This window comes from Cynocephalus volans, chromosome 11, assembly GCF_027409185.1.
Source record: "Cynocephalus volans isolate mCynVol1 chromosome 11, mCynVol1.pri, whole genome shotgun sequence".
Lineage (NCBI taxonomy): Eukaryota > Metazoa > Chordata > Mammalia > Dermoptera > Cynocephalidae > Cynocephalus > Cynocephalus volans.
In genome coordinates this window covers 123,535,211-123,559,286 of record NC_084470.1, presented here as the reverse complement: position 1 = coordinate 123,559,286, position 24,076 = coordinate 123,535,211, and the positions used below count along the sequence as shown (strand labels likewise).

Genomic DNA, 24,076 nt, shown 5'->3' with positions numbered 1-24,076 from the left:
TCAAATGCCAAAGTCCATACAGTTCCCACACCCAGATGTCGGGGCAGAGGCCAGACTGGGCAAGGCAGTGGTGTTTGGTTGGTCCGGTGACTTCGGGCAGCGTGGATCAGTTAGAACTGACACTGAAAAGTCGGCAGTCTTAGAAAAAGCAGGAACGAATCCATTTTGATTCCCTTCCACCAGGCCTCCTGCTGATTTCATTGCTCCAGTTGAGTTCCCTCCCACTCCCAGAGGAGTGACAGTGCTCCAGAGAAGCAGGAATGGGACACCAGAGTTCTGTTCTAAACAGCTTTATTGACCAGATGAGAAATGGGCTTGAATAGATCCCATGCCTGCAGCCCTTTCAGTGGACAGCTCCAGATAGTGTTGTCCTTTCAGTCACGGGGAGCAGCAAGGTCCGGCCCCTTCCCCTCCTCCCGCTGCTCCTTATCTGGGGGCCTGGAAGGGATGGGGTGATGGGGCCAGAGAAGGGTCTGTGGAGAAGGGTGGGGTTGAAGGGGCTGAGGACTGGGCACAGAGGGAAGGGGTGTCTGGATGAAGACTGAAGCTATGTCTGCCTCCCCCCACATCTGAGGGTCAAGCAGGTGTGGCAAGAACAGAACACTGGCCTAGGCTGTGCTGGGACAGGGGAGGGACTGCCTACAGTCTCAGGACCCAGGGATAGGGCCAGAGCTAACTACCCTAAGATTTGGACCACTGATAAATGTGAATATGTGTTGGAGGTGTTTCGTTAGGGTCCCCCCATCCAACAGGGAACTAGATGACTGATGTCAGACAACGTCTTGACTTTGGGGGTCCTCAGAGCTGGGTTGTTCTTCTCCAGCCTCGAATGGAGGACACCAGTGCCACAGACACTCAAAGGCCCTAGAGAAGCAGGTGGCTCCCATCGATGGTCCATGACCCTGCCTGCATGCCTCTGCCTCCCATAGTGACTCCCGAGCTGGCTCTCCTTAGGTGCGCTCAGAAGGATACCAAGAAGCCCACCCTCTGTCCCACAGAGGAGAACCTCTGGGATCACATAAACCATAGCCTTCCCCACCCTATCTTGGTCCTGTTGCTCTCGCCCTCCAGGACTATTGCTGCTGCTTCTCTGGGCTCCAGGATATGGGCTCAGGTGTCTTGACCTGTTGGTGAGGACCAGTTGGTGATGGACACTCAGCCTAGGGGCTGAGAACAAAGGTCTGTGGGGTGAGGTGTGGGGACAGGGGGCCTGGTCCCACCTAGACTAAAAACACTGAGGTCTCCTACTGGTGATGACGTCAGATGCCAGGTAGGGGGCGCTCCTTAGTGGGGTGGGACCTCAGGCAGACCCTCAAACCAAAGGGAGCCAGATGCCCAAGTTCAAGTCATTAGTGATGCGTGGCAAGGCTGAGAGAGCAAATCCTGGAGATCTCCAAGGCTGCTGGGAAGGGAATGGTGATGGAAGCACAGGAGTGGGCAGGGGGCGGCAGGCAGTGGTGGCCTCACTCAGAGTGGACCAAGGCCCCAGCTCCTTGCCCAAAGCCAAAGCCCTTGGGACCAAAGTTTTTAGCATAGCATCCTATAGAAAAAAGAGAAGGGTAAGGATACGCTCCTCCTCCCCCAGCCACACCTCCCAATCTCCCATGGAAGATACCCCACCCCTAGTGCCTGGCCAGAGCTCTGGAGAAAGCAAGTCCACCAGCACCCCCCTTACCTCTACAGCACCCCAGTCTCAACAGTGAGGAGGTTCTTGGCTCCACACTGCACCCATTTCCCTGCCACCAAAATTATAGAAGCATTATCTGCTGTAAGAGCACTGGACTGGGAGTTAGGAACCCAGGTTCTAGCCCTATGCCTGCCCAATCTGCCGTGTGACTCTGACCAAGTCACTTTCTCCCTCTGGGCTTGTTTCCTCATCTTTAAAATGAAGGAGCCACACTAGGTGCTCTGGCTCTTGGACCCCAAGGCCAGGAATTGGTTTACATTCAGCAGTCATAACTACATAGCTCCCCTTACCCCCACGGGCCTCCTGAGCCCCAGTTAGAAGTGAAACCACCCACCTTTGCAGTAAATCTCGCCATCCTTGTCTGCCAGGGTGGTTGACTCAAGGCCTTTGCCGCACTTGGCACATCGGAAGCAGGACTTATGCCAGGACTAGGTAGGGAAGGAAACAGTTAGTGCTGCCACCAGTAACTAAGTGCCTCCCACCTCCAGCCCCATGCCCCTTGACCTAACCATGGTGGAAGGGCTCAAGACACTTCTGAAGTCTGCTCAGCAGGTGCTGTTGGGAGGACATGGCACATGGTGCTGGGCAGGGAAGGGAGCAGGCCAGGGACCACACACCACCTCACGCCATCTTCAGTGAAGTGTTACAATGGCTCAATGGTTAGTGGCACCAGCCACACAGCAAAAGGCAGGCAAGGGGTGGGATTACCGCCAAGGTAGCTCTTCCCCCATAGACGGGGCCAGACAAGCCTTCTCCAGACCCATCCTGCCTGTGGATTAGTAGCGTAAGCAAGGGCTTTGGACTCATCCTGGTATTGCCACTTACTAGTTGAACAGCCCCTATGGTTTTCTGATCTGGGAGACCTTTCACGCAGAATGGATGTGAGGACTAAACATTTAAAACATATAACACCTAGCTACAGAGTAGGAATTTGTAATTGAGATTCTCCTGGAACAGCCCAGCCTCTGAAGTTCTAGAATTGGGTGCCTCATTTGCCCAAAGGCCGTCACCTCTTGGGGAGTGGGGTGGCAGTACCTCCCTCACTAGGTAGCTGTGAACATCCAGTGAGTTCACCAATATAAAGTCCCTGGCATGGGGCTTGGCACAGAGGAGGCCCTGAGTCAAGGTTGTCTATTAAATTATTACTTTGGAAGGAAAATGGGTCGATGAAGTAAGTGCATTGAACTCAGCAGGAAAAGGCCTAAGGAGTATAGTTTTTCCAGGTGCCACAGAAGGCCCTTTGTGGTTGTAAGAGGCACCTCCAGGCAACACAGGGCAAGCAGCCTCCCAGAGAAGAAGCCAAGCCCAGGTTTGTACATGGTGATGGGAGCTGTCACAGACAGTGGGACTTCTCAGCAGGCAGCTCCCATCAGCAACAGCTGAGCAGGCTATGAAGCTGATGTGTAGACAGCTCTGCTAAACTTGGGAAAAGCAAAAGGCAGGCAACAGTCGGACAGGACAAAACAAGGCCTTTTAAGGACAAAGGGACACCCTCAGCACAGCCACCACTGCCCAGGCTGGAGGGTGAGAAAGGAAACGTGATCCCTTCAGATCCCCTGGCCTCCCAACTTCACATGTTGGCTCCCCTCCTGTGCCCAGGGACAGAGGTGGGGTCCAGAGAGCTGAGATGGGGGGCCTGGGTATCAGTCCTCCCCTCAGTGCCCTGTGCAACCTCAGCAGTCACCCTGCCTTTGTTTCTTCCTCTGTAAAGCAGGAGCTGTTACCCCAAGCTCTCCAGGCTGGAGGACTGGATCACAACTAGACTACCACCCATCCACACATTCCCTAGCCACCCCCCACCCAAAATAAGGTCAATCCCTTTGCTCATTCATATAGCACCTAAAAGTAATCCCTGCTCCTTAATATTTCTTTCTTGGCCCAGACAAAAGAGAAGTGGGGGTTTCTCCCCACTTTTTCTGCTTGAATGCAAAGTTCTCTTATCCTGTTCCTTAGTAGGGCCTTAAATTTACCTTACACCTTCTCTAAGTAATGGAAATAGTGATTCTTAGGTATTTCTTATAATTTTCTATTCTCAAAGTGAGACAAAGCAAAAAAAAAAAAAAACCAAACAAACCCAAGTTAAAAATAATATTAATGTCTCCTGTTTTCATATCATTTAATCAGAGGCAAGGATCTTCATTTTGACCTCACAACAATCCCAAAAAGTAATGAAAATAGCAAGAATAACAATAGCTGACATGTGCAGAGCATATGTCAGGCAGTGCACTGTGCACTACACATGCACTATCTCATTCAGTCTTTAAAACTACCTTGTCTGTCAGGGACCGTCATTCGCTCCACCTTACATTTGTTCCACCATCCACGCCCACTTTACAGATGCAGAACTGAGGCTTAGGAAGGCTCCATGTGCCCAAGGTCACATAACCAGTAAATGGCAGAGCTAGGGGCTCAAAACAGCTTGTCTAGGGTACAAGCTCTAATCACCATGCCAGGATTAGCTAGTCCTTCCCATTTTGCAGCTGTGGGAATGGGTTCGAAGGAGTTAAATGGCCCAAAGTAGAGTTCACAGTAGTAAGAGCAAGGGCTTCGGAGTCGTCTAGACGCACCTGGGCTTGACTCCCAGCTTAGCCACTTCCTAGCTAGAAGATATGGGCAAATTATTTAATCCTTCTGACTCTCGATTTCTTCATCTATAAAGCGGGGATAATAATACTCGTCTGCAGCCGTGATTGTGAGGGCTGAGAGCCTGCTATGGTCTAGACTTGGCCTATGTGTTTGTTCCCCATCCCATTCCCCCTCACCCCCATCCGCAAGATGAAAAAGACTTGAAAGTCAAGATCTGAATCCAGAAGAGCTGAAGACGGGCTCTAGGCCCAGCTGTTCCACAAACTTGTAGTGTGATCTTGTCCAAGTCACTCTTCTGCCTCAGGTCTCATGTGATGACCCAGAAATCCTCTCTGGACACAAAGCTTGAAGATACCTTTCTGTGCTTTTTTTTTTTAAAGTTGACTGGTAAGGGGATCTTAACCCTTGACTTGTGTTGTCAGCACCACGCTCTCCCAAGTGAGTCACAGGCTGGCCCTTTCTGTGCTTTTCTGACTGCTGGTCTGGGACTGCAAATCTCCGGGGCAAAAGTTCTCTTGCCTCTTCTCGACTGCAGCCTTCTGAAGGATGTGATCAGCTCCACTGGGAGCAGCTGTCTCCCTATAGAGATTCCTACTGTGCATTGGTGATTGGGGGGCTACTACAGAGCATCACAGCAGAAGACGTGCGTGGCAATTATAAACAATTTGAAAAATCCTTCCAAGAGGCTCTGATAGGCCCTGAACCTTGAAAATTTCTGCCCTGGGAGTATAAGGATAGGTTTCTGGGAGTCCACATCACATGAAATGGAAATTTTTTTTTTTTTTTTTTTGGTAGCTGGCTGATACAGGGACCGAACCCTGGACCTTGGTGTTAGCAGCACCATGCTCATAATGTATATCTTTGGGTAATTCTTAACATATGGGGGATCACAAATCCTTTTGAAAATCTGATGAAAGCTATGGATCTTCTTCCCAGAAAAGGACATGTTCCCACAAGACTTTGCATATAATTTTAGAAGGTTTGTGGACCCTCTGAAACCCATTCACACACCCATAGACTCTATGATCTCCAACATTAGAGATGTAGATTGATCTTTGCAACTCCCTCAGAATTGCCCGTAGGCAAGCCATCAGTGCAGGGAATGTTACTGTTCATGGGTGATATGAGCTCCTTGGAGACTGGGAGACACAAGTACAAGCAACCCACAGGGACAAGGATCACTCCTTCTCTGGAAGGGAAGTGGTTAAAGGCCAGACACCACTTGCAAAGTTCTGGAATCCACATTTCAGAAAGCAGTCCACACCCTCCTGCCCCCATCCCCCACATATACCCCTTCTCCCCACCGTGCCCTTACCTTCCCAGCACCAATCACTTTCTCTGCTGCATAAACTGCCTGGCTGCAGCGGGGGCACCGCTCGGAGCCGCCAACCTTCTGGGCAAACTTGGACGCATTGGGGTTGGAGGTGGGCCTGTGGCCAGGGCCCCTGCATGGGAAAGATGACTTACACTGAGACACATGGGAAGGGCTGGCACTGTAAGGGCATGACTCCACTTTCATCTCATGCCAGGGCAGAGGGCAGCTCTCCCAGCCAGTCACAAAGGTTAGGACCACCAGGGTCTCTTGGGTAATCTCCCATTTTACAGATGGATAAACCAAGACCCAGCACAATGTTATTTTCATTGAAACATCATACTTCTCTCAGTCATCCAATTAAAACCCTGGAATCATTTAATACCTTATTTACTAAGCCTGACCTCCTCTGTCCCTCATTCCTGCAGGGTCTATCATAAGATTCTCTCCAGGAGAAATCTGCTGACAAAGCATTCCCACTGGAGCAATGACCTTGGCTGAAACTTGGTAACTCATCCATCATTTCTGTCCATCTCCCCAGGCTGACTGCCAACAGCCATCATTTATCAGCAGGTCAGAGGTCAGGGATGCTGGGGGGTGGGGATGGAGGACCCAATGACACCTTGTGGCATTTCCAAGGAAGGGCAATGACTTCCCCTAAGCCAGGGTGAGAGTGACAGGGCTGTGAGGCTGGTAGGGAACGGTGCTGATCTGAGCTGGTGCCTGGCTCAGACAATAGCCGTGGGATCCCAGGCAAATCACTGAGCCTGGGCTGGGTTTTCTCATCTACAAAAAGAGGAAATTGGACTAAGTAATTCTTGGGGCCCCTCCTAGGTCTGGCCCTTATGAACATATAGGACACATGCTCCTTGCAGGGAGGTGCATGGACTGTTTTATCCCCACTGGATCTCCAGCTCCTCCAATAGCCTGACACACCTTCAAAAGGTATGACTACCTTTTAAATAAATGGCTTTCCCAGCCTTCCACTACTTAACCACATGTGGTTGAAAATGTGTCTCATATGGGGATACCGGAGAGAGAATTCAAGAAAAGGGTGGGAGGGGATCTTTTACTCACTCCTCATACTTGATGCCCAATGACTCCCCCTTGTCGGTGCTCAGCGTGCCTGCACCCTGCCCGTAGCCATAGCCTTTGGGGCCGTACTTCTTGCCATAGCAGGACTTGCAGTAGATCTCCTCCCCGTGCACTGCCACAGTGGTACTATCCAGGTTCTTCTTGCAGACCACTGCGGAGGGGGGTTGGCAACAGTGAGTTGGAGCTGGACTGAGCTGCCTGCTCCCTACAAGCGCCCTACAGTTGAAGCTCTCTGAGCACTTTGCATACATAATGTCTTGGTCTTTCAGGAGCTGTCTAGAAATGGAGGAGGGTGAGATGTCCATGAGCTGGAGGACAGAGGGATGGGATCTGCATGCTGGCCAAGCCACCTCTTCCAGGAATCCATGTGTTTCTCCTTCAATCCTCTGCTCTGCACCCTCTACCTCACCAGGCTGCACTGTACCCCAGGGTCCCGAGGCAACAGCCTAGGCTGACCCCAAGCCACAGGACGCTGGTTGACATTCTTCACTCTGCCCTTGACAAAGAGACCATATGTCCCAACAGGAGAGGAAAAAAAAGAAAGGAAGGAAGAACAGGGTTTTCCTGCCTCTATCCTGCCTCTAGAAGGATCAATGTGTCATGCCGGGGAAGGCAAGAGGGGAGGATGCAGGTGAAGTGATATACTCAGAAGAAAAGAAAAGTTTAACATTTATTAAGGGCCCAGCGTGGTGGGCTTTGAAATGAGATGCAGGTCATTCTAATCACAACAACAGGATCTGAAGTTTCTAATCTCAGAAATCACTTTGCCACAGGAAGAAGTGAGGTCAGATACTGGGAAGGATTTCCTGACTGCTGGGGTAAAAGAGATTGGAATGGGATGAGTTAGAATGTCCGTGGGCTTTATATGCCTTTCTGCTAATCTCAGAGGGGAGCTGTGCCCAGCTATCCAGAGTAAAACAGTTCAGAGCCTGGGGCCGCCCAGAAGCAAATCCCAGCTCTCTCTCTTTGCAGCTGTGTGGCCCCAGGCAAGTTATTTTGCCTTTCCAGCCTCCATGTCTTCATTTGTAAATGCAGATGATAATGTCTGGCCCAAAAGGTGGCTGTGAGAATCAAATGGGATCTTACATATGAAGTACTTAGCACAACACCCTGCACACAATAGGTGCACAGTAAATGTTGGCTGCTCAGTTAGTACCACTAGGAGACAAGGGAGAGGGAGGGACAGGCCCAGGCCTCAAGAAGTCATTGTTTCTAAACCCCAACTACCCCTCTCAGGAGACTCAACGTCACTCTATTTCTGTAGGTCTCTTCCTGTAATCCTAATCTGCTTCTGCCTTCTTCCTTAAATGTTGGAGTTCAGAGTGCCCAATTGGACTGCATCCTTGAACATTTCCTTCTGAAGACGGAAACCAGGAAGCAGCCGCGCCTCTTACCTCCCGAGAAGGCGCTCAGCTCAGCTCCTTACAACTTGCCATCCTCTTGCCTTTAAAGGGTCCAGCTCTTGGCCAGCTCCTCTCTCGCCCCACACCCCAGGTTGGAGGCTTTAGACTAAATAAGGACCCTCGTCTTGCCCTGGGGATCTCTACCTCATTCCAGCACTCTGGGCCACCCAAATATGGAGCTTCCCACCACCTCCCCTGGGGCTTGGCTCTCAGAAGGAAGGAGAAGGAACAACAGGCCAAGGACTCCAACATTCCCCTCTAGAGTGGGAAGCCAGGAATTGGCCTAGAATTGTTTCCCTGTAAGACCCAAACTGAACTGCGGGAACAGAGGTCTCTTTTGACTGATCTTTCCAGCAGAGGCCCAGGAACTCAGCCCCACGTTGACACCCCCCAGATGGCTGTCCTGCCAAAGCTCTCCCTGCATCTTTCTGCTCTGCCTTGGTTCTCCCAGAGGCCCCGTCCTGCCCACCGTGGCCCTTCAGCACCCCACTGTGGCCCTCTGCCCCTCGACCTCCATCCAGGTGATATAGGCAGGGACTTCAGCTCACTTGTAAGGTCCACCAAAGATAATCAAGGAGAATTTTGAAGGAAGGCATGAATGAATTTCTACTAAATCATATGAAGCCAAAAAGAGACTGGATTCATTATGTGCATTTGTTGGGAAAACATACTTCTAAATGCCACCTAGCTCAGTGGGGCCTTGTGATGCTATTTAGAAATACAGGGGAGAGGCAGCCCCAGGAAAGAGGTCAGAGCCCCCCTCAGCCCACCCAAAAATGGAGAGTAATTCTTTCTGCTTCTAGAAGGAAAACCAAGGCCCACAAAAAAGTTCAAGCTCACACAATTGGCCAGAAGCAGGGTCAGGCCAGGACCCAGACTCCCCAACCTGGTTGTTTTCTGCCAGCCCATAGCTCCTCTCGAGTAAGCCAAATATACGGGGACAGGGAGAGAGAAACTGACAGTAAACCTCAGCCTGAGGGTCAGAGGGCATGCGAGGCTTCTGCCAACTTCGCCTGTGCTCTTGGATTCTGAAGAATAGCCCAAGGCCAACTCACTGGGCCCCACCCCATCAGCCACCACCACAGGGCTGCTCAACCCAACCTGCCCCAGGAGCGAGCTGATCACAGCTCAGGGTGGCACACAACCTCAGCGCAGGTTCCCAGCCACAGCACTGAGCTCGCCTCCCAGGCTCTGAACCACTGCCTGCTATTGGGAACTGGCCGCTTCTGCTGAGGCTTGGGGGTGCACCACAGGCCCTCCTGGTCTCTGCTACCAGGTCAAAGGCTAAGCCCAGGGTGGAGGTGGTTCTCCTCTGACTTTGCCTGTCTTTCGCCTGCCCTTCCCAGACCCTCAGGAAAGGGAATGTAGGTGGGCAAGCTGAGCAGAATCCAGAGGCAAGGGCCTGATTAATCAGAAGAGCTTTGGGGCACCCATCTAGCCCTGGCCAACTAGGAGCACGGTCTTTACTCCCACCCAGGCCCAGACCCTGCTAGCCTCTCCCTTTCTTAGGAGACAAAGTTCTTTGGTTCTGTAGATTACCCCTGAATTCAAGCTGGACACTTATCACCCTCTGGACAGAAAAAGAGAAATGCTGCTCCTTGCATTCATAAACAAATCTTTGTTAGGGACCCACTGTGTGTTGTTGTAGGCACTAGGAATAAGCAAGCCGTGGAGATGCCTCAGACTGCTACTGCTGGGCACAGGCAGTGCTAAGTGGCCCCCTGAGAGCTCCCTATGGCTTTAGTTGCATAACACCCCTCCCCTCCCCCAGCCCTGCTCCCCAGCCCGACTTTCTGCAACTGTTTCTAATTCTCAGCACCCCCTCTCATCCTGCCCCAGGCCTGCTCCTTCCCTCCCTACACCACCCCCTGAATTCCTGACTTCCCTCAATCGTCTGACCAACAGCTACTCCTCCACAAGCAAGACCACAGGAAGGAGCTCTTGGCCGCAGCTGGCCCCTTTTACTCAATGATTAAGCAACATTTGCAGAGAGAGGGGCCCACAGAACCCGAGCAGCCTGGACCCTCTTCCCAGCCAGTGCCAGGCCCTCTCTGATTCCCTCTGAAAAATAAATGACTTGAAAATTCCTAAGTGCAGTGAACTGCTGACAACAAGATGCGGCTGTTTCCAGCCCCAGTTTGCAGGCTGGAGGTCGAGAAAGCTCCACCAAAACTTGTTTCCTCCCAATTCATCAGACATAGCCCCAGGGCTGTCAACTCAAGGCCCAGCTGGGTAGGGCTTGGGGCCCCTGCTGCCCTGTGCTGGGTGGCTTCAGGCTGGTCAGTCCACAACAGGTAGAGATCTGATGAACATGCAGTGAACAGGCAGCCATTGCCCATCTGGATCCCGTCCTGGAGCAAAAATCACCTGGGAACAAAGGAAACTCAGAGCTCCTGACTGCTTTGTGTAATGCAGGACGGACAGGACCCCATTTCTTGGCTCTCTCAGATGGACTGAAGAACATCTTTGAGGTCTTCTTTGCATCCCACCACATTGCTATAGATCCCTCGGCTGTGTGTGTGTGTGTGTGTGTGTGTGTGTGCGTGCGTGTATGCGCACGTGTGTGCGTGTGTGCGTGCGTGCATGTGTGTGTGCGTGCATGTGTGTGTGTGTGCGCGTGCACAGGCGCACGCATGTCTGGGGGCGTGTCTATCATTTTTTGACCGTTCATAATTGCTTTAAGTTCTTTATTTTTTTTTTTACAACTCCTTTCCTTTTAATTCTCACAACAATCCCATGAGACAAGTATTATTACCACCACTATAATAATGAGAAAACTCAGCTGGAGAGAAATTAAGTAACTCATCCATCATCACACAGATGATAAAAACTAAGTTCAAATCCAAAGCCCGATAGACTGGCTGTGAAACCTGGGGGTTCACTGAGACATTCTACCGCCTCCCACTCCTTGTCTGCCCTCAAGCAGAATGCATCTTGCTGCAGTTGCCTCTTGTTCTAATGCAGACCTTCTGCTCTGATCACAGTGAACTCAATCATTTAGGAATCTGAGGAGAGGCGAAGTCACCGCTTCCTGGAAACATCACCTGGCCCAGGGACCAGCCAGTGCAGCATCTCAGAGTCAGGGTTCCTAGGTTGACCTGACCTCTCTCAGCTGCTTGGTTTCTTTTGCCTGGTTTCCTACTCACCCAGGCTTGTGACGGGAGCAAATCGTGCTCCAGATTATTGGGAGTGGCTGTAATGAACTTTGCGGTCCTTCCGCCTCTCATCCCAGGCTGCCTGGGTAGGAAGGGGAAGCGAAGGAGGCGAGCGGGCTGGCCTCGCAGCAGCTGAGGACGGAAGAGCCTAGCTCCTTCTCCAGACTCAGCTTCACCATAAGGTTGTGGCCTCTGTTGCCCTTTAACAAGGGATAATAGGGGTCCAAAGGCTAGCGAAACTTCGGGCTCTGAAACGCGTCCTCTGAGATGATGGGATTGTAGCAGGGAGAGAAAGAAGAGAGGGCTGAGTGGAAGGTTTTCCTAACCGGGTCTTTACAGCTTGGCTCTCAGCCCCTGAACGCCTGCCACCCCCACCAGCTCAGGCCAGTTCACCCTTAGAAAGGAGCTTCTGAAGGGAACAAAGAGGCCCTTAAGTGTTTTCCTCCCCAGCTGCGCTTCAGCCAAATGTCAAGCTGTTTATATCCCATGGGACCCATTCCCTGGGGTGTTGACAGGCCCCGCCTGTGGGGGCAGGCCCGTTAGGTCCCCACAGTCCCTACAGCAACAGCAGGGCCTGGGGGTACTTACTGCATAGGAAGCAGGACTTATGGAAGCTGCTGCCTTCGCACTGCACCTCTTCAGCAAAGTAAACCGTCTTCTGGCACACCCCACATTTCTTGCCTCCTCCCCAGTTCGGCATTCTGAAGAGGGACACAGAAATGGGAATTAATTTTACAGGGAGATAGGAACATCTCAGATTGCCCATGACAGAAGAGCAACAGGCAGAGACGGAGGAGAGAAAGCTGAAGACAGAACTCCCATGGGGGCCCCTGGGAGAGGCCTTCTGCTCCTTGTCAACATCACCCTTCAGTTGCTACTTGGGGGTTTCCTTCCCTGATCTAACCAACAGGTATTTACCAAGCAACCACTGCATTTTCAGCTAGGTGCTCTAAAGGACATAAATAAGCATAAGATAAGGCTTTGTAAAGGAAGCTGCAGTAGCAATAAAAATGAACCACCTACCACTACATATATCTACACGAATGAACTTCACATAAGAAGCAGATCCACCAGAGTTCATAAATACAAACCCACTCGTGTGAAGTTCACAAACAGACAAAACTCATATTGTCGAGGGATGAACATACAGGTAGAAGAGTTATTACAGAAAAGGAACATGACTGGGTGGGGTCACCAGGAGGCTGCTAAGGCACTGGCAATGTTATTTTCTTAACTTGGGTGGTTGTCACACGGGGGCTCGATTTATAATTATTCTTTGAACTATACACTTTTTATACAATTTTTTACTTTTCATACACTTTTTTATACTTTTTTGGATATAAGATATAGCTCCTCAAAAAAAGGTTTTAATAAAAGCAGGAGGTAGGCACATAAGGGCACAGTTCTCAGGCTTTAGAGTACATTAGAATCAGGTGGAGGGCTTTTGCAAAATCAGACTTAGTAGCACCATCACAGACTTGATGAATCATAACCTCTGAGAATGAGGTACAGGAATCTGGATTTTTATTAAGTACCCTACATGAGTCCACAACAGGTGGCCTGGGCCAACTTCAAGATGCTCTAGGTATTGGTTCAGAGCTGGGGTCCTAATGGCAAACAGGTTTGGTCCAGTCCTGATCCTGCCACTTACTGGCTATGTGACCTTCAGCAAGGGAGTCAGTCTTAACAAACCCTGACTTCTGCATCTGTAAAATGGGGATAAAAACAGAAGCTACTTCATAGAGTATTTCTGGGAATTAAATGAGATATGGTATTTCAAAGGCACAGCACAGTGCCTGGCACATAATAAGTGCTCAATAATTATTAACACAGAAGTTCAGGACTACGAGAGACGCACTGCCACAAGTCAGAGCCTGACTTGCTGAAGAGCAGCACAGAAGGTAAATGCGATAGGAACTTGGAGAATAGACAGGGTCTGCTTCTCTCTCCCATTCCAGTCATTCACTCAACAGATATATTACTGAGGCAGGAAAAAAAGACCCTTCTGGCTCTTTTGACAGAAGGTTTTGGAGGGAAGGAGTGTTATAGAGGCAGAGCTGACTGTGGGTACAAGATGGGTGCTGAGGTAGCCCAGGACCTGGTGAATAAAGGAGGATGTGGGGGTGCTATGAAATGAAGGCGGTGGGAGCCAGAGGGGTTTGTTGCCTCAGGAGGCAAAGGAGCCTAAGGAGAAAGTTCCCTGGAACCTGTGCCATGGAAATGCTGAAAATGGAGATGTGGCAACCATCCACATCTGGTAATGGTACCGACAACCTCCTGGTAACAGGGCTGTGCCAGTAGCTAGAGTCAATGTCATGGACAGAGGGAGACAGTCAGCACCGATGGAGAGCTTTCCATCTGATGGTGACACCCGAGAAGAGGGTCCAGGTCAAGTTTACCATCACGTCCCCATGCCCTGCATGGCACGTAGCATATAGTTGTTCAGTAAATAGTTGGGGAATGAATGAAGGATGCCCTAAATGAAGGATACCCTAATACTGAAAGCCACAGCTGGGGTCATGTCCTCTGCACAGGTGTGTCTCTGCAGAGCCTGGGGCCTACCGGAAGTGCTTGGCAAATGTGTGCAGCTGATAAGCATGGCTTAGGGTGGGGAGCGGTGTTGGTGATGCCCGCTCACTAGCGGTTACTGGGGCTGCAATATCACCGAAATGACCAGAGTCTTCAGCAAGGTGAAGGTGAGTGGAGGAGAGAGACACATTTCACTCTGATAACCTAAAAGGGGGGTTCCCTTTGTCACTGTGGTCCCTCTCTCTCCCCAATCTCCTGCATTCCCACCCTACCTTCTGTCACCTCCATGCTAAGGACTCCCACTCTCTCTGCCCTGACCTCTCCTCTGAGCTCAGGCTCAAGTATCCGATTTCAGGTGAGCATCGCCAGCTGGATGGCACACAGGTACCTCAATTGCAACATGAGCAATCTGTTTCTTTTTTTCAATCAAAAATCTTTTTTCTCAAACTTGTTCTTCTTCCCGACTTCTCCATTTTTGCTGGTGGCACCACAACCATCCTCTCCATCACTAAGGAATCTTCTCTCAAATAAAGAATGATGATGAGATCTTCCCCTTCTGAGCTGCACTCCTCTCTAGGCTCCCCTTCACCCACCCACCCCAAAACTGTGTGCCGAGCCCACAAGGTCCTGCCAGTGCCTTACATTCCCTCCCTCCCCTCGCCTTTCCACCGCCTCGTCACCTCTCACCTCACCCAGATCATCAGCCCCCTGGAAGAGGACAGCATGCTACAATCACCTTTTTCTTGGTAACTACCCCAATTTTCAGCCATGACACGTGGCCTGGGCTTAACCTAACCAGCCAAGGGTACTGGCTCAGGCTGTGTGCCTGACACAGAAAGATAGGAGAAGGGATATCCAGGGGCTCTGGGGGGAAAATACCCTGATCTTTTGAGAGAATGTCCTGGAAGCCAACTCCTCTCCCAAGTGAAGAAAGAGGGCTCTGGGGTGGTTGGCACAAGGGGCAGTCCTAGCAAGAAGCTGATAGCTGGGAAAACAGAGTTGAAAGACTAAAGAAACTGAGTCTGTAATGGCATCATTAAGCCACCGAATTAAGCCAAACCCAAAGTTTGACATACCTCTGAATGCTCCAGTTAAACAAGCCAACGAATCCCCTTTACTGTTGAAGCCAGCCACTTTATAACCAAATGAGATGCTTTCAGAGAGACAACCTTGACAGCAAGGCTGATTCTAGAATCTTCTTCCCAATCCGTCCTTCACACAGCCGCCAGATCTTTCTCATGGAGCACACCCCTGCTCAAAAACCATCAATGACTCCCCACTGCCTGAGAATAACCAAGCTCCTCACTTTGGCATTCAAGATTCTCTTCAGCACAGTCTCTGCTTAGTTTCCAGCTGTCTCCCATCACTGCATCTCACACTTTATCAGGTTAGAAGGGTGGGTGATTTACCCACCGTGGTCAGTCCCAAGTGCCCAGTGCAGGGCCTGGCATGTAGGAAGCAGGCAATGTCTGTGCACAGAGCTGAGGGAAGGCTGCATCGAGGATGAGGGCTTAGGCTGGGCCCATTGTCTTCCCCCCAGGGACAGGATCCAGATGGACCACTGCCCACTGTATAGGCCCAGTTTTCCCTTTTCAAGGTTCTGGAGCGGCTGTAGCTCCTTGGGCTCATGCACATTGCTGATACACCCAGGAGGTAGGATTTCTCTAACTGCATGTGACCAATCTCTGCCTTCCTCTGATAACCTGTGGGGCCTGAGCTCCAGATCCTGGGGCCACTCCCAGCCTCTGATGTCCCCATTCCTTCAGCCCCTTTCTGTCCTGAGGCCTCCGGGGCTAGCTGCCATTGTTGGGCAAGGACTCAGGCTGAAAACCTACAATGTGAAAGACAATCTGACAATAGCCAGGTGGATTATTGTCTGCCTGACCATCAGCCATTTCCCCTTCGTTCTTGCTACAGAACCCTGATTCCATTCCGTCAGCCGAGAGACTCGGGGGAAGTGCCCCATCCCCAGATCTATGGACAGAGCCTGAGTCACCTCAGCCAACTATGTCAATTCCATTCCCCTGCCAGTGGCTGATTTAGGAACAGGCCGAGACCATTTCTGGCCAGTGAGACGTCAAGGGAGATCTCCTTGGGGAGCCTCTGGGGGAATTGTGTTCAGTCATATGAAGTCACATAGACTCTCTTCTCCTTCTGATGAGGTGACAGGATGTGACCCATGGAACTGCAGTCAAGGCACCCTGGCTGCCACTGACCAAATGCCTACTGTGCACCAGACAGTTTACCTGTGTCATCCCATTTCATCCTCATCACCTGAAGATGGGGAGCACATGCCCCCTCTACAGATGAGGAAAGCAAGGCTCAGAGAGGTTAGGCAACTTGCTCGTAGTCACACAGCTGGAAGAGGCAGAACTGGAATTCTAATGCAAGTCCATCCATTTCTGAGTACACTGTGCCCACAATCGCCATGCTGGGGCCCTAGTACGCATAAGAGTGGCTGCCCATGGTGGGCACACAGTACATCAATCAAGAGAGCCAGCTCTCTTCCTGGGCCCCTTCTCCCTTTCCAACCTCCTGAACCAATAAGGGACATGCTTATGCCCCTGGGAATAGCCTAAGGGAGGAAAGTTCCCCTAACCACACGGTCGGGAGCCAGTTCCAAGCAATGTTTTGTCCCAGACACAAAAGCCCTTCTCCCTTTGGGGTAGACCCACAGCTCCACACAGGCCTCCCTTTGTTCTGCCTGGCTCCTGTCACCCATTTCTCTGCCCAAACCCAAGGACCTGCCAGTAAGGAAAATCCGCTCAGGATGCCTCTCAGCTGGGCCATTCTTTTGGGCCTGGCCATTTGGCTGGGGGTCTCCTGTCAGGAGCCCAAGTGAAGGGACAGGGCCTTGAGGTGAAAAGCAATGACTGTGTCCATGGCCAGGAAGGGTTCCAGGCAGTCCCTGTGGATGGCTCCCTGTCCCCCTTTGCCCAAATGAGGACCCCTCCAGGGGACCTGGCCTGTAGGGAAGAGTCCCAGCTGGAGGGAGCCCTGGCCATCTCCTTCTTCACTCCACCCCCTCCTTTCTGCCCGCAGCTTCTTCCAACAGCCACATTCTAGCTGCAGGAGGCTGAATTCCCTTAAAAGGAAACCTGTTTCTCAGAGTCTGTGGAGTGCCTACAGAGATGCTTGGCTCCTTCTCAATTGCCTTCCTGGTTCTGGGGGATAGAGGTCCTGCAGGAGGCTGCCATGAGAGACGTTCCCTAGGTCAGAGTTGAGGCTGTCAGTTCAGCAGTTAGAAAAATGGGAGCTGGAGTTAGATAGTTCTGGATTCACCCCTCCCTAGATAGCCGGATGATCTTGAGCAAATTACTTTCCTCTCTGAGCTTCAATTTGCTTGTGTCTAAAATGGACCATAGGTGGGCTCCCTAAAGTTGTGTTCTGAGGATTAAATGAGAACATATGAAAGAAGGCACAGTACCCAGCACGCTGAGAGTGCTCACTCTGATTACCACTGACCACAGTGGCCCAGCCAAGCCTGGCACCACCCTGCCAGATGTGGGGCCAGACGTCTACTCTCCTTCCCAGCTAGTGCACATCTGAAAGGAACAAGGCTTAAGAAAGAACTTGCCAAATAGGGGCCAGGAATCCCTGACTTATCTGTCAGCCCAGCTCATGAGCCTGGGACAAGTTACGTGCCCTTCTTTGGGGTTTAGCTGTCCCTGGTTACCTGAGACCGCAAGCAGGCACTGTGTCTTTATATCAAGCTGTCTTGTGTATTGCTCTGGGCAACCAAGAATCATTACTATCTTCTGTAATCACATTATCCACCTGTTGGGATTACAGTAGGTTCCCTTCCAAGAGTCACATTCCCACTGGAACTGCCCTCTGTGTTCTGGTTTGTCCTACTTCAGTGTGTTGATAATCTCAACAGAGCATAATAGAGCTTGAATTTTCTGCTGAATGGCTGGAAATACCTGGTCAGCTGTTTACCTGAAATGTCAGGATCTTTAGGGCTGGCTGGAGGTTAGAAGCCAAGGACTGGCCTCCTCCAATTAGCACCTAGCTCGAGTCTGCTGCCCACACCTTCCTGTCGATTGTCCTCAATCTTGAGAGGAGAGATCCAAGATGGCAGATCTTACAGCCACAGAGGAAGGAGCAGACACAGGGCACAGACTCTCATGCTCACCCCAAATCTCAAGAAAGTCGGGCTGAGCTGACAGGTGCTATGTGGTGATGTTTCAAGTTTAAGGAACCATCTCAGAGATATATAATCCTTAACTGCCACCCACAAGTGCCCAAAGGAGAGCCCCCTCTCTTCAAACCCTGGACAAGCCATCCCACATCTTTATTTGTGCAGTAGAAAAATGCCATCACTCTCATTTCAAAAATCATTTGTTCCCTAGGGTCAAAGCATGACTGATGGTCACAGGACTTAAGTCCCCACCCACTTGGTCCAGTAGAGACCTGTTAAGTGTTTATCTAGTTAGAATGTGCTGCTCGCATCACCTGAGCTGTCTGGTCACTGGCCAGGTGTACGGGAACACTGTCATCTTTTCCAACCCCACAGTTCAGCCTCTCCTTTTACACGCCCATGTCCAGAGAGCAGCCAAGGACAGAGAGGGAAGGAGGGGGTCAAGGTTCAAAGCCCATGTCTTGGAGGTGACACCTGAGAGCCCAGGAAATAGACCTCCCCTGAAGGTACTGGTCACTGGTGGGGGAGGAAAGGCGGACATGGAGGTGGGGCAGGCTCGGCCTCGGCTTTCCATGTCCCACGCGTGATTTCTTCTGAACCCAGCCAGTGACTCAGCTCTCTGAGAAGTAAAAAGCGTCACTGAGCTATGATCACTCCAGGCCCCCTTATGCCCAGAACTTGACTGTCATCTAGCTCAGTGACCCCTCTCTCTCTGTGGTGTGAGGTTTCTCTTTTCAAATCCATGTCCCATGGCCCTTGTGGGATTGTGAGCAAAGGGCACTGCTATGTCTCTCCCTGTCCCCACTTGTCCCCTTATGCCTTCTATAGCAGAACTCTCTATCCTTGGAGCTCAGAAGTCTGAAAGTCAACAAAGGTAGAAATGGGGGGTTATGATTTTTTTCTAAGTATTTCAAAACTGCTACAGGAAATCCTATATTATACTAAGGTCATACAGACTAACAGATCGAGTTTATCTGCTTTTATCTGGAATAATGTCAACTTAGAGGGGCCCCAGTTAGTTACCCCATGATGAAAAAAAGGTCTGAATAATTTTTCTTTAACTTTTAAAAAGTAAAAACAAATTAGCACTTAAGCCTTATAAACACAGGTTGCTTGCAGCTGACACCTCAGGAAGCTCCATCCCACGCCAACATGGTATAAAAAATGCCAGGCACACTGGAGGGGGTGGGGGGCCTGGCTGCTGGCTGGGGCTGAGCTGGGGCTCTAGCTGCTAACCTTCTTCCACTTCTTCCTCTGTTGTCACCGTTGAGGACTCAGACGCTGCCTTCTAGCCCTTGGGATGCACTGGAAATGCCAGAGTCTGGAAATGCTAGCAGCCTCTGTATTTACACACTTTACCATACATGGAAATTACTCAATGCTGGCGTCAGTCGAATTCCTGGGGAGCTGCGTAATATAGCCAACGTCATTACCATATAAATTTCTAAGTGGAAATTGCAGGCAGGCAGCCCCTGTCAGAACTCAGGGACCCCCCCCACCCCCTCTCCTTTCATCCCCCCCCCCCCAGCTTTATTCTCTCTCTCAAGTGGGCTCTTTTCCAGGCTTCTTTTTTTTTTTTCCTTCCTGAAAACCTGGCCCCAAAACTCAAACATGCACCTGATCTGGTGAAAGCAGAAGCAGATACCAGGGTCTAGGAACTAAGGAATCCCCTCTCCTCCTCCTTAGCCATGTAGCAGAGCAAAAGCCTACAGGTCAAGAGTTCAAACCCTGACTCTGTCCACCTGAAAAGTGGCAAAGCCATATCCTCCTTAAATAGCTTATAAGCTTCTGTAAAGCACCTGGTAAAGCTAACGTGTTCCACCCTTAGTGGACTGATCTGGAAAAAGGAAATGTAGAGGAACAAAGAAAAATAATAAGGTAGTAACGGAGCAAGGGTTTTGGAAGCAGTCAGCCTATGTCTCAATGGTGACTCCACAACTGATCAGCTGCGATTCTGAGCAAGTTATTTGTCACCTCTGAGCCTCAGTTTCTTCATCTATAAAATGCAGAGCATCGGTACCTATCTTGTAAATTGTCCAAAATAACACAAGTATTTAGCACAGTGCCTGGCACACAGCAAGTGCAGATATCTGCTCACTATTATCTTAAGGAAAGGCCAAATCTAACACTTATTGTTCAGTTTTGTGTCTCTTTAGATATTTGCCAATATCCCTGAGTAATGGCAAACAGCTGACTTGAAGGAAAAGGTCTTTTTATTCTCACTAACACCTCTTTGGGTCTCAAAACGTTTAATGCAAGCCTCCTCACAGTTCTCCAGCAAGCCAACTTTTCACAATAAACTGTGCTTACATAAATATTTAGAACTTTAGCAGCCGACAAGAAAAACCTTCCCAATTTGCTTTTCCCACCAGGAGACAGATCCACAGTAAATAAAAACTGTGTCTTTTTTCCCTCACCTGCTTGTCAGTACTACCCACGTGTAAAAACTGACTGGTAACTATTTGCACGGATTATGAAAGCCCATTCCTACCACATTCATTCACCAAATGTTTACTGACCATCAACCAAGTGCCAGCACTACACTCTCAGGCTGCAACTCTGGCCCAGGGAGGCCTGGGTGGCTCCAGAGCAGCTGTGCGCTATTAGAAAAGAAAACACCTGGGCCAGAAAGGCAAGCCCTAGGTCAGACCAGAGGCAAAGAGACCACGGCTGCCGAGTTTTTCATACTTCATTAGCAGGCCAGTTGCAGAGCTGGTGGGCCTGCTCTTCAGTTTCTGCATCCTCCCCAGACCCTCCACCCTGGGCCTTGCAGACAGTTCTCCCCTCCCCCTCCTCTGGCCTACACCACACCTTCTGCAGGATAAAATTCCTTCCCGGTCTGACTGCCCCACCCCGGACGTCCTGTCCAAGGCAAAGGTCATTCACAGGGAGAGTCTGAGCACTGTGAGGTTGGATTTGGGCAATGATGGGATGAGAGTTGCCTACGAGCAGGGCTGATGACGGTCTCACCTGAGCCAGAGCCTGGCTAGAGAATCAGGAAGCAGCAGCTGAGCAAGAGCAAGGGAAGCTGTCCCTAAATCCCACCTGGGCGAAATCCCCAATCTGCACTCTGAGATGACAGAGAGAGGCAGCTAGCACCTCCAGCCCCCTTAGCTTCTGGGAGAAAGGGTGAGGACAGGGGGAGGACAAGGAAGAGACAGTAACTGAGCACCGTGTCTGAGGTTCTGTGTAACACATTCCCCAAGTACCATCCCTGAAGGAAACTGAGGCACTGAGAAGCTAAGTCATTTATCCGAGGTGACCCATGTACTAAGTGGTAAATCCAAGAGACACACTGCCTTCCGAACAAACTCCCACCAAGATTCCAGGCCACCTTCATGATCACCTCTTCTTTCCAGAGCCCAGTGGATGTCCTCGTGCCACTGTGACAGTATCCCAAGACAGGGACCTCTCAGACCATTCATTCACCCCAAGGGAGTAGGGGTGGGTGGTTGGAGCCGAGGGCTCTAGGCACCCACGCTATTGCTCCCAGCCTAGACCCAGATCCTGATTAGATTTCACCACCACAAGGACCAAGAGCATGTAGAATATTCTCAGGCCTTTGTGAGTTGCTTTAAACGTGCTCAGTACCAACCCCTGCCAGTCCCCCAGCTTTCAAGGGCTGAGGCCACAGCACACTCACAGCAGGATTCTTCAGGTTTCAGTAATTCCCAGACCTAGCACCAAGACTTGGGGTGGGGGGAGGTGAAAAGTTGCAGCTTCCATCTAGTTCTTTCAGAAGAAAGAAAACTCGCACCTGCGCTAGGGGGCACAGATGCCCCAGGCCAGGCCCGTGAAGCCAGATGTTTCCCCCGCCCGCGGGCATTTTCTCCCAGAGCGGTAGGGTGAGGGAGGGAGTGGCACGGATGCCCTCATCTCTCTGCCATACAATGAGTGTCAGTGGCGTGCAGAATCGCCCATTGTTCTGCCCGACCCGCAGGCGGTGGGGGAGCAGGGTCGCCTTGGGTCAGGAGCACGCGTGTGTCCAGGAAGCCCCGAAGCGGAGAGACCCAGTGCCTCCGGGAAACAGCAGCACGGCCCCGGGCTAAGTGCAGCCACTTATCACAATGCCTCGCCCGCATGGCCCCCCGGGCCGCACCCCTTTTCCTGCAAACTTTCCCCGCAGCCGCCAGGGCGGCGGCGGGGCGGGAAAGACCAGGAGGCGCCGGGTGCATGCCCAGGAGCCCCTGCCGCGGGCGGCCGCGTGGGGCAGAGCCTTGTGACGCCCGGGCCAGTGCCCCGCCGCCGCCGCCGAGGAGCCCGCGCCGAGCGGCCCGGGGCGCACTCACCTGGGAGCTGGCTCGGCGGCGCGCGGGCGACAAGCGCTCTCGGAAGTGGCGGCTGGGTGCGCCCGGCCTGCGCGCGGTTTTGTTCCGCTCCGGGGAAGGCGTGTCCCGCGCCACGCCAACCAGTGGGCTTTGCACACTGCACCACGGCCGGCTGATGTCATGGCGCGAGGACCCGGGCAGCCCGGCCGGCGGGGGCGGGGGCAGGAAAGATCTTGCAAGAGCGGGGGACCTCTCGGGCTTTCCTGTCAGCCAGGTAAGGAAGGCAGAGAGGTGACTTGACATATCAGATCCATGATAATTTTGTGCCTCTAGGGAAAGGAGGGCGGTGCTCAAATTTGTGTGTTCTGGTGGCAGGGTGTAAGGGACGCATCTTGGGCGCCAGAGTAAGACGGGCCTTTACAGGGCAGGTCTAATCCTGCCACATCCATTGACTAGCTGGGCTGTTGGCCTAGGCACTTAGCCCCTCTGGTTCATCTGTGAAAGGGTATAATCCACAGGGATGTTGGGGATAAAGTGAGACCCCACAGGACCAGTAAACCAGCAGCGCCCAGCATCTGACAGACCCTCAGTAAATGTTAACTACCTCCTCCAACAGCTCTCCTTCCCTCCACTGTCCCCAATCTTCCCCCTACCCAAAGGACAAGGCACCACTCCACCCCCCAAAGGCAGCAGTTCTGAAAAGTGAGTGCCTCAACTGAGACTTTTCTCTGGGCCTCCAACTTCCAGCATGACAGACACAGGCTCAGGCCACTCAAAGCTGCCCCTGTGGCAGTTACCAATGGGTATGCCACCACCACCCTCTCAGCCAGTTTCCAGCCCTTCCTGACTGATCTCACGCCCGGCAGAACTGGGCCAGGGTAGACGCCCCCTCCCAACCCCCCCCAACCCCAATCCCTTCCTGGATGGAAACAGCCCAGAAACCCAATGTTCTAGACAGAGAAGGAGCTCCCCAAGGGCCTCTGGCAGGAAGGGACCCAGTGGGGAGCCAAGCCAGGCTTTAAAGGAGGGCATCACCTTCTCCCCTGGAGTCCTGCCCTGCTCCAAGCAAGGAGCACTGCTCTTTGTTTGGGACTTGTGAATTCAGATATGGAAAAACATGAAGAATCTGCAAGAGAGACTGCTGTTCCCAGGCACAGGAGGAGCAAGGAAGGAGGGAGAACCTCAGGAAACAAAACATTATTTTCTAGTTTGTAGTTTTTGTAACTTCCACACTATATTTCCAAGACCAAAGGGAATCGAGGGCTGGTGTAGTGTCTTATTCTCTAGGGTTGAATTACATTATTTTCACCGAGTGCAGAGTGTGGTGAGAAGTAAACCACACGGCCGGCCTGTGGCTCACTCGGGAGAGTGTGGTGCTGATAACACCAAGGCCACGGGTTTGGATCCCTATATAGGGATGGCTGGTTCACTCACTTGGGAGAGCGTGGTGCTGACAACACCAAGTCAAGGTGTCATCTTTAAAAAAAAAAAAAAAAGAAGTAAACCACACTCAGATCTTGGGTATATATTTCAGTGTGATTGTGTGTTGTGTGTGTAACTTTCTACTGCTTTCTTCAGATCTAGAGTGTTCTCGAAGAAGGAAGTACAGCAGCCCCCTTCTGCCCATAGAAGTTAATTGGGGGCAGACCCTGGCAAGTTTCCTGGCAGCTGGTCACCTCTCACCCAGGTCACCCATAGATGCAGCTGCCACATCTTCCACCCTGGGCAGGTGTCAAGGTCTCAGCCCCTACAAGCTTTGTTTAAAGCCCCAGTTTGCTGAATTAACTCTCTTTCAGGAATAAAGCTGGGTATCTTATGATCCATAAAAAAATAAAAATAAAAAAATCTCTCCCTTTGCCAGGCCCATCATATAAACAAGGCCGTCCAAGATTGGGATTTC

General features: G+C 51.3%; 1 protein-coding gene across 1 annotated transcript; it reads right to left on the bottom strand.

Annotated features, from left to right (window-relative positions):
• Positions 1 to 274: 274 nt before the first annotated feature.
• On the bottom strand, positions 275 to 22,276 carry CSRP1 (cysteine and glycine rich protein 1). Its single transcript, XM_063114212.1, has 6 exons — positions 22,198 to 22,276; positions 11,827 to 11,939; positions 6,663 to 6,831; positions 5,589 to 5,718; positions 2,022 to 2,115; positions 275 to 1,540 (listed from the first exon to the last, which is right to left on the bottom strand). Exons 2-6 carry the CDS (start codon positions 11,936 to 11,938, stop codon positions 1,464 to 1,466), a joined length of 582 nt encoding a protein of 193 aa, XP_062970282.1. The 5' UTR covers position 11,939; positions 22,198 to 22,276; the 3' UTR covers positions 275 to 1,463.
• Between the last annotated feature and the right edge of the window lie 1,800 nt (positions 22,277 to 24,076).

Excerpts from the sequence above, each read along its gene's own strand:
- CSRP1 (XM_063114212.1), bottom strand. The coding sequence starts at position 11,938 with ATGCCGAACTGGGGAGGAGGCAAGAAATGTGGGGTGTGCCAGAAGACG. Across the intron at positions 2,116-5,588 it reads AAGTGATTGGTGCTGGGAAG|TCCTGGCATAAGTCCTGCTT; the intron begins GTAAGGGCACGG and ends TTCCCTACCTAG. Across the intron at positions 1,541-2,021 it reads TGGCGAGATTTACTGCAAAG|GATGCTATGCTAAAAACTTT; the intron begins GTGGGTGGTTTC and ends TTTTTTCTATAG.